At 41.4% G+C, this 16,628-nt stretch overlaps 1 protein-coding gene across 5 annotated transcripts in view; it reads left to right on the forward strand.

The window, feature by feature from the left end:
* The window catches only part of PATJ (PATJ crumbs cell polarity complex component), a 219,626-nt gene that overhangs the window by 78,790 nt on the left and 124,208 nt on the right, over nt 1–16,628 (forward strand). For all 5 annotated transcript variants that reach the window (XM_072997719.2, XM_072997722.2, XM_072997721.2 and 2 more), the window contains exons 24-26: nt 1,236–1,413; nt 2,968–3,078; nt 4,785–4,856. In XM_072997719.2, the coding sequence (XP_072853820.2) occupies nt 1,236–1,413; nt 2,968–3,078; nt 4,785–4,856 (361 nt within the window). The remainder of the gene's footprint in view (nt 1–1,235; nt 1,414–2,967; nt 3,079–4,784; nt 4,857–16,628) is intronic.

Raw genomic sequence — 16,628 nt, forward strand, 5'->3', positions numbered from 1 at the left:
CTTTGGGTGTCATCTAGCCATTCTCATCTGTAATTTCCTCATGATGTGTTATTATTGAACTGTTGTCTATACAGTGATGCCTCGACGTACGACCATAATCCGTTCCAGAAGATGGATGTAACTCGAAATGGTTGTAAGTCGAAGCACCATTTCCCATTGAAATGCATTGGAACGCAATTAATCCATTCTGGCTGAAAAAAAAAACCAAATAAATAAATAAATACAGTGATGCCTCGCAAGATGAATGCCTCACACAATGAAAAACTCTCAAGACAAAAGCGTTTTGTGATTTTTTTGGGGTGACTCGCAAGATGAATTTTTCTATGGCCGTGCTTCGCAAGACGAAAATTTCGCAATATGACATGACTCGCGGAATGAATTGATTTCGTCTTGCGAGGCATCACTGTAAATAAAGCACACAGCAAGCCCCATTGGAAGGCGCTGGGGCTTTTAAAAAAACCCAAACCCAAAAAATAAACAACAGAGCAAGCCCCATCAGAAGGTGCTGGGGCTGCAAAAAACCCACCAAAAAACAAACAACAACACAGCACAGAAACATGACCCCCACAGCCCAAACCCACCCTGCAAAACCCACCCAGAACAGGCAGTTAAAAGCAGAAAGCACCTTACCTTGCCAGGCAGTCCAAAGCCTCCCTGCAAAACAAACACACACTCACTCAGAAGCAGAAACCAGGCAGCCCAAAGCCTCCTCCAGTCACACACTCGCTAACCTTCGGGGTGAAAGAGTTACAAAGAAACAGCCTCTTAGCCTACCAATGATTAGCAATTTGAATTCCCCGCCTCCCCCCCCGCCTTTTAAAAATTATAACTAGAAGCTCTGGCTGCAAGTTGAAGCAAAATTTTGCGGCCGGAACTGGTCGTAACTTGAAATGGTCATAAATCAGGATGTTCGTAAGTCGAGGCACCACTGTAGTTGTTATTTTCATCAGTCTTTTCTAGTGCACAGGGGGTTGATGATGTATACATCTCATCTAATATAAGCCTTTTGGAAGTATTAGATGTGTGAATATCCTGCTTTGCTTGTTTCATTAAAAGTGTTAGTTTCCACCCTGCAGTTCCCATTAGGTTGCAACACATAATTTGTTTTTCGTTTAAAAAGGCTTTTACATTTTACAAAGCGCAATGTGTTTAGACTACTATCAGGATCACAGAGTTAAATAAAATGCATATAACTGAAACTTCTTGCATTTAAAGTATTGCATTTCTCTCTATAGCATTGAAATTTTTAGAGAGCCGCATGAGGCTCTTGGCATCAGTATTGTTGGTGGGCATACAGTTATAAAGCGCTTGAAGAATGGAGAGGAGCTTAAAGGTATCTTCATCAAGCAAGTTCTGGAAGACAGCCCAGCAGGAAGAACAAAAGTACTCAAGACTGGAGATAAAATTCTTGAGGTAAACTGAAGTACTTGAGGTAAACTTTAAAGAATGTAGTTTTCTTGCATCTGCCAAACCAGGGGAGGTAAGCATCCTGTTTGGAAAGCAAAGCCATTGACTTTATATAAACATTTGCAGAATGACTTCTGGTGCTAGCACTGGTATGTATGTATTTGAGAAGAGCAAATAGATAGCCATGATGGCACATTGCTTAGCATTGGACTGGGACTTGGGACATTTGAGGTCCATAAAACTCACAGGTCAGTCATTTCCACCTCCTCCATATGCCTTGTGGGGTTGTTGCGAAACTAAAAGTGGGGAAGAGGGAAGCCATGTGTACTACCTTGAGCTTACTAAATGAAAAAGGGTCAGATACATGTAATTAATAAAAGAAATATTAAATGCATTTACGGCTACAAGTATGCATTTGTGTTATGCAAGCTGTATTCATGTTTTAAGTGTGAGGTGGTCCATATTACTGCTGAGGAGATGCATGTCTGCTGTTTATTCATATTAACATACACAATTCCTATTACAAGTGTTAATGATATGTATAAATAAATGTAGCTCCTTTATGCTTCTTGTGTTCATACTTGCTGGCCTTATGTGCATTGTTAATGACTGAAATTGCATCCTTGGGACTAATCTTTGAAATAAAGGCAAGTTCTCCAGTATATTTGTCCCTGTCCCACATAATTTATCCATAAAATCTTAATGCCCAGTATCTATTTGTCACTTAGAAATAAAGTGCAGAAAAGTAAGCCATTCCAAAACAGCTGGAGGATCATGGTGTGAATAAGTTGAGCAAATGAGCCAAATGTATGAGCCAGCCTGCTGTTCAGAAGCCCTTTTTATTTGCTTTTTCCTATGTGTCTAAAATACTTATTTCCAAATATAAATGCAAATTCAGGGTCATGGATAGGATATTATGCTGAATTTTGGTAAGGACAACATTGAAATGATGAGAAGAAATATGCTGCTGTAGTAAATCTGGTAATATCATTTTTCAGATGACAAATTCTGCAGTCTAAAACTTTCCATTAACATATGATATTTTGGGGAATATTGGTTATTCCTTTCTAGTTAGCAGACTATCAGGTGGAGAAACAACACATACACACACAAACAACATGGAGAGCTTGACTCAATCTTGTTACTTCCCCCCCCCCTCCAGTTTCCCAAAGAAACTAGCACTTTGCTAGGATAAAATCACTCTAGAAATATTTAGAGTACAAAAAGGTATCTTTATTTATAGTTACCATTTGTAGTTATAGTCAGTAGAATAAAAAAAGAGGAAGGAGAAAAAATGGAGTCTCCACCACATGGAAGAGACATCCATGCTTCATGCTTATTCAGACGTCAGGGAAAGAAGGAGTATTGACAACAAAGACAATGCAAACAGGAAGAGGGGCAGGGGCAGGGGCTTGCCTGAAATGCCAAAGGCAGAGGACTATCTAGGCTGTAAAAACCCCCTCTCACTGGTATCTAGTGTTGGTGCCTGCAAGATTGTTATTTTTCCAACATTATACTCTGAGAAAAGTAGAATATCTGAATAGTCTTATCACTCTGCAGGTATCTGGAACAGACCTGCAAGATGCGACTCATGAAGAAGCTGTGGAAGCAATCAAAAATGCAGGCAACCCTATTGTTTTTGTTGTTCAGAGTCTGTCTACTCTTCCAAGGGTGAGTCATCTCTTTTTGGTTTTGAAGTTGAGCTATAACATTTTGCAACATTAGCTTCATATTATCTAAGTTTCTTCCAGGCAAATGTGTTCCCTGAAGATGTTGGCTTCCAATGAAAAAGCTGCATGTTGTATTTTAGTTACTTAATTTATATCTTATTTGTCCTAGAACCAAAGGGCTCAGAGCAGAGGGGGTGGGAGGGAAATAGAATGAATACAATATCAGAATTAAAATTAACACATGCCTGCTCACTTTGAGAAATTAAAAAGTAATACAAATAAATTTACCTAAACTGTGGTAAATCTCCAAAATAACATTTCTTATCCATTCCCCCCCCCCCCCACATGCACACACACTCAAGTCTGGCTGAAACAGGCTCCTGCAATTAAGGTACCATCAGATGAGGTGGATTTGGCCTTGAACATACCATTACAATTTCTATATACATTTATTACGTTTTCATATTTTTGAAATTGCAACATTTCAAATTGAACAGTACGCTATTCTGATTGGCTTTTTATAATGGCAAAAACCTGGTACCAAAAAACAACAACATAATAATCAGGTGGTGAGGGAAGAGTTTGCAGTTACCTAAGGACTGTCAGCAGAATATACTGGTGTCTTGTTTGCAGGAAAAAGGAAAGTTACTTTTTGATTATATCTCCCAGAATCCCCAAGCTAGTAATGGCCTGGCTGCCTTGAGGATTCTGGCAACAGTAGTGTAATAAGTAATTTGTATTAGCATTGCTGTTTACTAATAGCAGACTCATTTTCCATGTAAAGATCTTGAGACAGTCAAAATATCCCTGTCTGTGTAAAGAGGGACGTGTCAGTGGGCGTGATGGAACATAAAGCTTTTCAGAAGCTTTAAAAAGAAGAGCAAAACAATCCAATGCACATACTTAGTTGCCATGGGATGCCAACTGAGCAAGGGATTGCTCTGTTCCAGGGATGGGGAATAAAAATGGGTATGGAATACAGTGGTGCCTCGCTAGACGATTACCTCGCAAAATGGTTTATTTGCAAGGCGATGGGTTTTTGCGATCGCTATAGCGCTTTGCAAAACAGTTTTCCCTATGGGTGATTTTTGCTAGACGATGTTTTGTTCTGTGCTTCGCACGACGGTTTTTTTCCGGGACTATTTTTCGGAAGACGACGATTTTGACAGCTGAGTCTATGCTTCGCAAAATGGGGTTTTTAGGGACGGTTTTTCACAAGACAGCGATTTTGACAGCTGGGTCCGTGCTTCGCAAAACGGTTTCTCTATGGACGATTTTTGGAAGACGATGATTTTTTCCCCATTGGAATGCATTAAATGAATTTCAGTGCATTCCAATGGGGAACCGCATTTTGCAAGACGATGTTTTCACAAGACAGCGATTTTCGCGGAACGAATTAACATCATCTTGCGAGGCACCACTGTATACTGATAATAAGGTTGGTTGTCTGCAGCTCTGTACAAGATTTTGAACTATTACTGCCACTGCTTGCTATTATTTTTATGAGCTGTATTATAAACTGCCAAAGATTTCAGAGACATGTGCGGTAATTAAAAAAACAAATGGAAAAATTAGAGTAAAAACTGTATAATTCATAGTAAAAATGTAAAAGATTTTGTTTCTGGTTTCACTTATATGTAATGGGTTACACTTTGGCTGTGCTGTGCATTTGGCCATACTACATTAAAGTGTTTTTGTTTTCTGCAGATAGTTTCCATGGTAAATTCCAAGAAAAGTAAAGAGCACCAAGAACAAGATGCAGCAGGAGAGGCTGAAAAGGTATTGCAAATTTAATGAGTCGCTATCCAAAATCAGATGTATCTACCAATGTATCATGTAGAAATCGTTGTGCTACCTTAAACCATAAATTCTTTTGAAAGGAAGCACACAGATAAGATCTGAAAATTTCCCTTTGGGGGGGGCATTTTATGGCATTTCAAATAAAAATATTTCACAAGCTGTACTTGACCTTTACTGCTGTTCATGATGTCAGACGCAATAATATAGTAGCTGGTTAATTAAAGAAACAAAAATGTAGGTTAGTGCTCCTATTCGGGTGAGTCACTGAACACTAATTCTGCTTCACAAGAGGGGATATTATTATACATTTATAATTTGATTCTGTGTGTTTCTATACAGAAGCAAGTCCTATTACATTTTACACGATTTACTCCCAAGTAAGTTAGGAAAAGATTATAGCCTTGAAGGGATGTTAGAGAGGAGTCTAGGCTTTTTATGTAAAGTTAATTGAAATGATTGTGTAGACACGTCTCTAATTCGTTCTTAGTTCTGAAGTCTGCCACAGTGAAAGTGGGACAAGAAGACCATATTCTGGCATATTATACACTAGCCAAAATTCTGTTGCTCAGCGTAGTAAATTGCACCAGGCCAACCTCATTTAGTCAACGGGGATTTGGTGAACCAACTTCCTCATACATTTCACTTATTTAAATGAGACTACTCTAACTACAACTCTCTATGCTAAAATAAGTCACAGTTAGAGTAGGCCTGTTTAAATCAACATAACTCAGAGAGGTTGACTCACTTAATCCTCATTGACTTAATGAGCCTACTCTAGAGCAATTTACTCTTCTGAGTAACAGGATTTTGGCTAATGGATTTTACATCAGTGCTTGATATTCTTAACCTTTTAGATTCATAACTTGTCCCTTCTGGCTGGTGATGTGTGACTGAAGCAAAAGCACCCACTCCCCCAAAACAGCAAAACAGAAAAAAAATCAAGTGCAAATAGCAGCAAGTTTTCACCTTTCCTTACCCACTTGGAAGGCCAAGTATATTTTGAAAGGTTATAGAAGATGCACAAGTTTAAACCGTGACTCCCCAGTAGGTAGTGGAGGTTAGAAAACTCATTTCTACAAACTCCTTTTCTAATGTACTGCTGAAGATCAGTAAGGCTACAGCCAGATGCCATCCTTTGACAGTGGCTACAAAGGTCAGGGAAAGAATTTCTAATGCTGTCTTTCCTTGGACATGGCAGAAATAGGCAAAATGCTACCTGGGAATTAAGTCCATCAGGTAGACAGAAAGAGCAAATATGCTTGTATAATTAGAATATTTGGTTTGCATAATATGGAGGTGGTCACACTGAGATTTAGATCTGGTGTTCAGCAACCTCAGTGAAAACTTACATGATCTTGTCTTATTTCTTATCTTTTTCATTTGTTTAATCATGTTCAGTTTCTAGCCTTTTGATATTCCAGATTCTATTCCCCAGCAATTTGCAGTTCATGAACTGAGGTCGTAATCCTTCTGTTAATTTGAAATGTATCCCTTTTGTTGTTATAACCCGTAAAATGGCTGGCTTCCATCAGCATGTGCATCTTTGTATGTAGGTTGTTGAGCTATAAGAGAAAGCATAACATTTAAACACCTACTGGCCAAAATCCTGTTGCTTAGTGTAAGCCAAATTGTAACTCAGTCTGTTCCTTCCTGGTAAATAAAGCATCTTGGCTGCACTTCTTAGCATGCATATGCATGCACCAAACAGGCATACACATGCTGCCTAGAGTGGTTGAAATAACCAGATAGGCGGGGTATAAATAAATAAATAAATAAATAAATAAATAAATGAATGAATGAATGAATGAATGAATGAATGAATGAATGAATGAATGAATGAATGAATGAATGAAATACACATGCACCCCCAGAAAATCATGGCAGGGACTGTTTGTTTATCAAGGAGAAATACTATAAAAACTTAAAATTTGGCTTACACTAAGGAACAAGATTTTGCTCACTATTCTTGCACACCAAATATGGATGTTTTCCCCCTTTCTGAGATTTCTAAATCAGAGCTGTATTAGAGAGCCAGAACACTGGAATGCCTAAGGGACATGTTTGCTTTCAGTTGAAGAGATTATCATTACTAATTAGTTAGTCACTAGTGATTTCTCCCTTTTATCCTTTCGAACTGTATTTTGAAATAAATCAATTTTCTGTGTGATGAACTTTGCAATATTTGATAACTCTTTTGTACACCGAGCACAAGGGCTAAAAAAAAGGGGGGGTGGCCACATGCTCAAAATTTCTTTACTGATTTCTCCTTCCTTCCCTTTTCCTCTTCCTGTTTTTTGACAGAGTGGCAGCCATATGTAATATCCAGGTAAATAGCCTGATAATCGAATTTTTAGAAAACCAGAGACGTGCATGCCATTCTGGTGTGTGAACACCTAGGGTTAGTGGTGAGGGTGTTTTTTAAATATTTATTTATTTAAATTATTTTTATTCCATTTTTCTCCTTAAAAATAACCCAGGGTGATTTACATTGTTAAAAAGACAGTATTTAAAAGCTAAAAACAGTAGGAATACAAGTATTAAAACAGAATTAAATAAGTATTATATTAAAAGCAATAATAAAAGCAGTACTAAAACACATTTAAAACAACAGAACACAACAATCCATTTTTAAAAATACCTCTCAGATCACCAGTTATTAAGGAAAAGCCTGCCTGAAAAGAAAGGTCTTTGCCTGCTTGTGGAAGGAGAGCAAAGATGGGGCCAGCCTGGCCTCAAGTGGGAGGGAGTTCCAGAATCTGGGAGCAGCAACAGAGAAGGCCCTTTCCCATGTCTTCACCAAGCACACCTTTCAGGGTGGTGGGACCTAGAGAAAGGCCTCCCCGATGATCTTAATGTCCGGGCAGGCTCAGAGAGGGAGATGTGGTCTTTTAGTTAGCTTAGACCCAGGCCATTTAAAGCTTTACAGGTTAAAACCAACACTTTGGATTGTTACCCAGAAACAAATCAGCAGCCAGTGGAGCTGCTGTAGTAGGGGAGTTATGTCCTCCCTGTACCCAGTTAACAATCTGGCTGTGGCATTTTGGGCCCACTGGAGTTTCTGAACACTTTCCAAAGGCAGCCCCATGTAGAGCCATTGAGATGTAACTAGGGCATGTTTCACTGTGGCCAGATCTGCCCTCTCAAGAAACGGGCACAGCTCGTGCAGTAGTTTTAACTAGAGATGGGGGCGAATATAAAAATGAATTGCTATTTTTGACAAATATAGCCGATTCATCATGTATTTGTCGATCCATATTTGTCAAATTTTAAGTCCTGGCGAATACAACGTGATGAATAATTTCCCGGTTTTATTTGTCGATCTGTCAATTCTTCGCCCTTTTTGGGGCCTCTCTATGCTATCTCTGAGCTTGCTGGTGCCAATCAGAAGCTCTGGCCGATAGGAGATCCTGGATTGGCGTGTGTCAGGCAACCAATAGCACTGCTGAAAGGGCTGTGAGATTGTACCTTTTACAGAGGCTTTATAGGCTTTCCCCCGGCAGCCATTTCCCACTTCTGATTCTCTTGAGAGTGGAAACAGTTGCTGCTCGTTCTGCTATTGCTACTTACTAGCTGTGGCTGTGGTTTCACTTCTGTGGCAGCAAAGTAAACACTGCTTTTTCTTGTTCATTTTATTTCATTAGTAGAATTTTACTGGGATTTTAAAAGCAGATTTCAGTTAGCTTAGGTTACTTCTTTTTTGGAGGCTTGTGTTCAGCCACAGTGGGTGGGTGGGTTGGAGGGAATTTGGTGTGTGACTATGTGGAATCCCTTCCCCCAAAATTTAATTCTTGAGTAGTTGTGTGTGTGTCTCTCTCTCTGGGCTTTAAAACTTTATTTTTGGAAGCTTATGTTCAGACATAGTAGGTGGTGGGTGAGGGAAATTTGGTGTGCGACTGTGTGGAATCCCTTTCTCCAATTTAATTCCTGCGTGGTTGAGACTGTGTTCTGACTGCTTCTAAAGCACCTTCAATAAATTCATTCTTATTTCATTAGACGGTGGGGGGGGGGGCTTTGTTTAGGCATGTCATATTTTGATTAAACAATTAGTCCACTCATCACCATCATTTTAAAAATAATATTTACACTTTCTCTGACCCTCGCTATTAGTTTTTCCTTCCCTTTATTTGTTTAGTTGGTTTGGCAGGCAGGTATAAAGATCCCCAGTCCAAGTCGGAACTAGTAATGGCGGGGGAGACTTCACACACACACACACCTGTCCCCAGAGTCATCACTTCCCTCTTCCCAGACCAGCAGCACCCCTGGGACGCAGCAGTCAAGGGCGGGCAGTGAGTCATCATTTTGCCAAACATGGCAGAGGAGCCATGTGGGATCATTTCACAGTGGTCAACGATGACCTGTGGCTGGCATGCTGCAATGCCTGCCTTTTGGTGGTCCTGAGGGGGTCAGACTCCAGGCATCTGTCCTCCACCTCTCTCTGCCAACATCTGGAGAATACCCAAGGCTCCTGTCCAGGGAAGGCACTTTGTCTCCATCGTCTGTGGGAGGGAGGAGAGCAGCTCCACGGGGGAGATGTGGGGAGGCAGAAGAAGGTGCCTCCTTCCAAAAGGGCAGCTACAAGGGTTTCTGGGGCTGGAGCATGAGGCAGGCCATGCCTCATGAAGTGGCACCCGTTGGGTCTGGAATGACCCTCAACCGGCAGTCAAAGGGCAAGGCCCAGGAGGCAGCCACTCGTCTCATTGCTGAGATGATTGCCCTCCTCGGACTTCCACTGTCCACTGTGGAAGCCCCGGCCTTCCATCGGTTGCTGCACTTCCCCCCCCCGGAACGACTTCCCCTCATGGAGAACCCTCAGTTCTAGAGTGTTTCTCTCGCTCTATGACTCTATGGGGGAGGTGGTCCATGACCATCTTTCAGGGGCGTAAGGTGCACTTCACGGCAGACCTGTGGAGCGGAAGTCAGCATGGCTACCTCTCGTTCACAGCCCACTGGTGGCAGCCAGGGGACTTGATTAGTGGCAGGGCATCGGCAACAGGGCTGCAGGGGGAGACCCTTGCCCTGTCCCCAGGCTACAGGTGCATTCTGCTGCAGGTGTGGCACATGGAAGCTCAGGCGATGGGGAGGAACATTGCCAATGAGTTCCTGTTGATGCTGCAGGAATGGGCACTGGAGGGGGTCATCCGTGGCCACATGGTCATAGATGCTGGGGGGAACATGTTGGCGGCATTGAACGTGGCTGGTTTTGAGGGCATCATGTGTGTGGTGCACAAATTCCACTTTGTTGTGCACTATGCCCTTGGCCTGGGCAGCCACGTCAAGCCAGAGTGGGACGCAGGCACCCAGGAGACACGGACACTCCTGGAGCAATGCCGCCAACTGGTGGGCCACCTTCCCCACAGCCTGAAAGCTGCTCGCCGGCTGCATGAGAGGCAAGCCTTCTTGGAATCCCAAAACATCACATTTTAAATATGTAATTAATTCTTTTTGGCGACTTTTGTTCAAATCCCACCTTTATGGCAAATGTCTCCCTCTCGCTCATCCATGTGGCAGATTTCTGTCACCGCATCACCAATGCCTCCCCCAAAGTCTCTCCCCAAACTATCCCATAAGAATCATATTGGTACCTGAGATTCCCAAATCCCACATCTTGGGAGATCTTTTCTACCAGCCAGAAATTCAAACGCACTCAAGACCTCATCTTGGCCATGATGCCAGCTGACTAGGAAAGGCCCCTTCCAAGATGTCTGATATCTGTGTTCATGCCTAAGAAGACATATGCTTTGCTGCCAAATGCCTCAGTGGCCGCTGGAGGCAATCTCTACCTTAATGACAAATACCTCGTTGCCTGCTTGGGGCAAACTGTACTTCACTGCCAAATGTCATGCTGCTGAAGACAAACTCTATCTCAGGGCCTCGTGCCTCTGTGTGCCTGCCAGAGACAAACGAAGCTACCTCAGTGCCAAAGAGCTTTCATTTTGCTGGGGCCAAATCAAACTCCCTTAATGCCATCTGATTCTGTGCTATGTGGTACACTTTCCTGGGGGGGGGGGAACCAATTTGTGGGCGAATAACTCAGATGTCTGATATCCAAACTTCACCAAACTTGGCAGGCATGCTGGGGAAAGACAGAGGAAGCTTCTGTGTGATTTAGGATTCTCTAAGTACCGGAGGGGAACTTTCCTGGAGGTTTCCTCCTTGTGACTATATAACTCAGGGGTCCATTACCCAATGTTTGCCAAACCTGCTTGGCTTGTAGAGAACCATCCAAGGAAGCTTTCCTGCAAATTTGGTGTCTCTAGCTCTCCAGGAGTTAGTTTTATAGCATTTTAAAGCAAAATTGAATTGACAAATTGATTCATCAATTTATCAGAGAATATTTGTTAATTGTTTTCATTGATTCATTAACCTTGACAAATCACAAATCACAAAGAATTGCATTTTTTAAAAAAATTCATCCCCATCTCTAGTTTTAACTGTGCAAAGGCACTCCTGGCCACCACCAAAACCTGGGCATCAGAGATGAATTGAGGAGCACCCCCAAGTTGCGCACCTGTGATTTCAGAGGGAGTGTAACCTCATCCAGGACATGTATTTTATCATTAAAATGGTAGTGCAAGATGGCAATGTAGCTCATGAACCTGAAAACTTACTAAAGTAGCAGACAAGTCATTTCTTTATTTATGAGGGGCTAATAAGTATAAAATAAGGGTCAAAACCTATTTGGCCTTGGTTTTAAATCAGTGTGCAATAGAGGGTTTGCATAAATAGAACATTTGAAATTATAAGTAGTTGATATCATATTTAAAGCTTCCAATCTTCAGCAGTGGATGGAAAATGCCCATAGGTACCAGCTGCAGTATTTTTCCATCCTGTGGATTGATACAAAGAGAGCAGGAGGTGTAGACTATATTATTGTAGGTCATTATGTTTCATTATGTTTACTGCTGCTCTAATAGGGATCATGCTTCTGACTTGGGAACATTGGAAGGTGCCCTGTAAATTATCCAACAGATATCTATCCATATCAGTATTTTCTATTCTCCAGTGTTTCAGAGAGGAGATTTTCTTAGCTCTACCTGCTGCTGCCAGAGATTAAATATGACAGCTTTTGTATGTGACACTCGTCCTTTACCACTGAGCTCTGGGCTTTCCCTAGAAGGAATGAAATGAGATGAGTGGCATGGGAGGAATAATAGGCCAGTACAACTGGAGTTCCTTAACCTCCATGCTGGAAAGAAGTGGATGTCTCTGATGACATCCTAGACATCAAAGTGCGAACATCCTGTACCTTTGTTATGGAAGGGACATGTCAGATTTCAGGAGCACCACAACTTCTGAAAAGGGGCCTTGTGCTGAAAACATTTAGAGCAGTCCTTCCCAAATGTTTCAGCATCACACCTTTTTAAAAAATATATATTTTTAAGAAACTAGCACTCTTCCCCACTCTGCTTCCAATTCCCTTTAATAACAACAACAACAATAAATCACACTGAAATTTCAAATGGAAAATAGACACAAAAGCTTAGTAGAAATTATTCTGATTTTGTGGTATGAAATTTGAAAATAAAACTATATATATTTAAGAGTGCCATCCTAACTTGCCAAGAAGGCTGAGGGCCAATTGAGCTGGCTCTGAGACTGTGCTGAATGCAAACCCCTCCCCCATGGATGATGATGATGATGTGCCGTCAAGTCAGTTCTGACTTATGGTTTTCCAGATAGGGAATATTCAGAAGTGGTTTAACAGTCACTTCTTCTGGGGGCATCTGGGGCTGTACAGCTTCCCAAGGGCCACAAAGGCTTGCTCTACTCCCAGTGGGACATAGTGGGGAATTGAACTCCTAGCCTCTGGCTCCACAGATATCTAAAACCACTGAGCTATCCAGCCAGCCCATTCTATGGATGCTGGACAGTAATTAGGACTACCCTGTACTGGTGTAATTTTTGTGCTGGCATAGTGGCTGTGAGTCCGGCTAAGAGAAATTTGGACCTTGCATGACTCAACTTCTTTCATTCTTCCACCCATGCTTTGACATTTCTGTCCACTGATTTCAGCTGACAGATCCTGTTGGGCAGATAAATGTTATACCAGCTAACAAAAGTTGCTGTGCTGGAACACGAGCAATGGCACTGGCACACAATGCTGTTGCCCATTGCAAACCCATGAAGACAAAATATCTTTGAGTTTGTATTGAACAGTGAGCTGGTAAAAATATATCTGTGATTACGAAAATTTCATAGCGTCATACCCCCTCCTTCACACTACCTTGCAGGAGAGAACAACACCCAGTTTGGGAACCAATGATTTAAGAGTTACTTCTCATCTTACGTGATGATTTTTTTTTAATGAATACTTTAGACATATCCAAAAGCCACACACTTTGGAGTAATCTTTATATGGAACAATTGCTATCTTTTTCCATTTGGAAACTGAGAGAGTAAGTGGATTCAGCATTGCCGCTTCTGACTTGGTTTTTTTTTCCCCTTAAGCTTCTAAAGGATCATGTAAATGTGAAGTGATAGTTGAGCATCATTTGTTGTTGTTTTTGTGGGCATCAAAGCCTGAAGGCGTATAAGTCAACACACAAAAATTATAAATCCTATAGAAAATCCTACAGCTTCACTTTTGATCTTTTAATCATTTTATGCATGGGTGAATTTAGTTATAGCAGCTGGACGGTGAAATCAAAACTTGGTCTGAAAATGCTCAGTCTTGATATGATTGGACAGAACACTATGTTCCAGTGCTTATACCAGTTATTTTAAGCTGTTCCTTTTAGCATTTTCAAGATTAAAATGTGTCTTCAATCTTTTCAAAAAAGTACCAGTTTTATGAATTTGGGTGAGGTTGAGTTGTGTACTTACCTTTGTGGGTAATGTAGTTTGTGATTCTCTTTGGCATCATGACCAGGAGTACTATTATGACAGAACGGTCAGACCTCAATAATGTTTTCTGGCATTTTAAGACTTTTGTACAATGGATGCTTTTATAACAAGGTAGCCTCATCACAAGAATATTCTTCTGGACCAGGACAAATCCAGCATTCTATTCTGGTAGCCTCCAAGTAGGTGTCTATGGAGAAGCTTACAAGCAGTCCATGGTGAGATAGCAGCCTCATGCAAATATTTCTCAACAACTGGTTTTATGAAGTGTGCTCCCTAGGTACTGGTTGTAGCATAAAGCCATTATGAATAAGAGACAGTGACAGTAGTGTCCTTCATGAATTACTCTAATCACTTTTTAAAGTTTTCTGACTTGATGGCTCTCATAACGTTGACTTCATCACTGTGATGAAAGACTTACGTTGTTTATAGAAAACATATCTTAGCCTTCTTGTACTTACATGCCACACAGGAGGGCAAACAGAAATTGGAACCAGTAATAAGGAGTAACAATGTAAAAAAAGAGCAACCATGCAATAAAATCAGCCATATGCTACAGATAAATACTTCCTTTCATCTTTCTTACATTTCATATCACTTAGCATTATTGTATGACCTTGGGCCTTTTCTGTGTGATTGAAAGACATGAGCAGTCAGCCATGATGTGAGAGATTAGAAGCATGCTTGCAGAGCATTAGAACTTGTACTTTCTATTGCCCTGTACAAATGATAACATAGGCCCAGAATTGTTGCTACGTTCTATCAAGTCACTTCCGACTCATGGTGACCTTACAAATGAGTGATCTCCAAAATGTCATGTCCTCAACAGGCCCTGCTCAACCCCTGCAGATTCAAGCCTATGACTTCCTTTAGTGAGCCACTCCATCTCATATTTGGTGTTCCTTGTTTGCTGCTCCTTCCACCTTTCCTAGCACCATTATCTTTTCTAGAGAACTCTGCATTCTCATTACTAGGACAGCCTCAGCTTCAACATTTTTGTCTCCAGAGATAGTTCAGGTTTGATTTGATCTAGGAGCCACTTGTTTGTCTTTCTGGCACCCCAGGGTATCCACAAAGCTCTCCTCCAGCACCGTATTTCAAATAAATCACTTCTTTTTCCTGTCAGCATTCTTAACTATCCAGCTTTCACACCCATACATGGTGATCAGAAATGCAAGAGCGTGGATGATCTTGGTCTCCAGTGACACATCCTTTCACTTGACGATCTTTTCTAGTTCCTTCATTGTTGCCCTTCCTAGTCTCATTATTCTTTTGATTTCTTGGCTTCAGTCTATGTTAGGCTTGATGATTCAATCAAGGTATACAAAATCTCCATTTTAATTTCTTCATTGTGAGTTTTAAAGTTGTGTAGTTCTTTTGTAGTCATGATTTTGGTCTTCTTCATGGTCAGGCACAGTCCTGCTTTGGCACTTTCTTCTTTCACTTTCCCTAGTCATTGCTGCTTTCTGCCTATAAGATGGTGGCATCTGTATATCTTAAATTATTGATGTTTCTTTCACCAATTTTCCTTCCTCCTTCATCTGAATCTAGTTCAGCTTTCCATATTATATGTTTTGCGTACAGACTGAACAGGCTAGGAGGGTAGAATGCACTCTCCTCTGACACCTTTGCCTATAGGGAACCATTCTGTCTCTCCATATTCTCTCCTAACAGTATCTTCTTGTCACACGACAAGTTACACATCCAAGCAATCAAGTGCTGAGGCACACCCAGGTAGAATGCTATTTTTCCATTCTGATCAAGTCTGTCACAAAAACAAAAGTATGAGTGACTTCACCAAGCTGGTGCAACAATCCAGTGTCTCCTGTCCACCCATATGGAGCCAACAGTCACCTAAGCACAGTATATAGGTCTAAATTATGTAGTCATTCCAGTTTCCCAGACTGAGGCAGTAATTGACCACACCGTGGTCAAGAAGAAGAGAGTTTGAACACATAAAACAGACAGCTAAGAATTCTCTGATTCACATGTGCGCTTTCATCACTTAATGGAACCAGTGAGCAGTTGCCATGTATATGTAAACTGTAACCCTATTCAGATGTTGCCTAAGTATGTGTTGCCCAATTACTTTGAGAGGAGCATGTTATCTCCAGCCCCTTTATTCATGCTTGGCCAATGGGTGGGGTGCTGTTAGTATGGTCCCCTTAGTGTATATGATTTCCACACACCCCTGGACAGACAAGGGGTGCCGTGAACTGAAACGTCTCACCCGTGACACTTACCGCCAATACCGGGACTCCAATGACAGATCTCTACTTCTAAGATACTTTGACCTCAAAAAACAACTCCAACAACTTATCCAGAAAAAGAAAGAAGACCTTTCATTTTCCCAGTGGGAACAGTTATATCAAGCCACAATTTATAATAAACCTAAACTTTTCTGGTCTATAGTATCTGGGTCTTCTCATAAAGCTGATCCAGAGGCTTCCACAGTTTCATCACTGGAGTGGCTTCGACACTTCTCAGCCTTGTTCTTTGAAAGACAAACTGATGTTCCAAACTTTTTAGATCCCCCATTGACCGCCTTACCCAACTGGCCCTTGACCACACCAGACGAAGTCCGTGAGTTAATTTCCCAACTCAAAAATGGAAAAGCCCCTGGCCCCGATGTCATCTCAGCTGAAATGCTAAAGCATGACTCGGACTTCTGGGCCCCCCTTCTTGCTTCCACCTTTTCAATGGCTGACCAAACTGGCTTAATGCCAGAAGCATGGACGAATGCCATTATAACTCCCATCTTCAAGAAGGGAGACCGCTCACTCCCCTCCAACTACAGGCCAATTAGTCTCTTGTCCATCATCGGGAAACTCTATACAAAGCATCTAATGGCCAAACTTGCCTCCTGGATGGCACAGTCCAAAATCCTTGGGCCTGAACAAATTGGGTTCA

The sequence above is a fragment of the Pogona vitticeps genome, chromosome 4 (assembly GCF_051106095.1).
Source record: "Pogona vitticeps strain Pit_001003342236 chromosome 4, PviZW2.1, whole genome shotgun sequence".
NCBI classification, from domain to species: domain Eukaryota; kingdom Metazoa; phylum Chordata; class Lepidosauria; order Squamata; family Agamidae; genus Pogona; species Pogona vitticeps.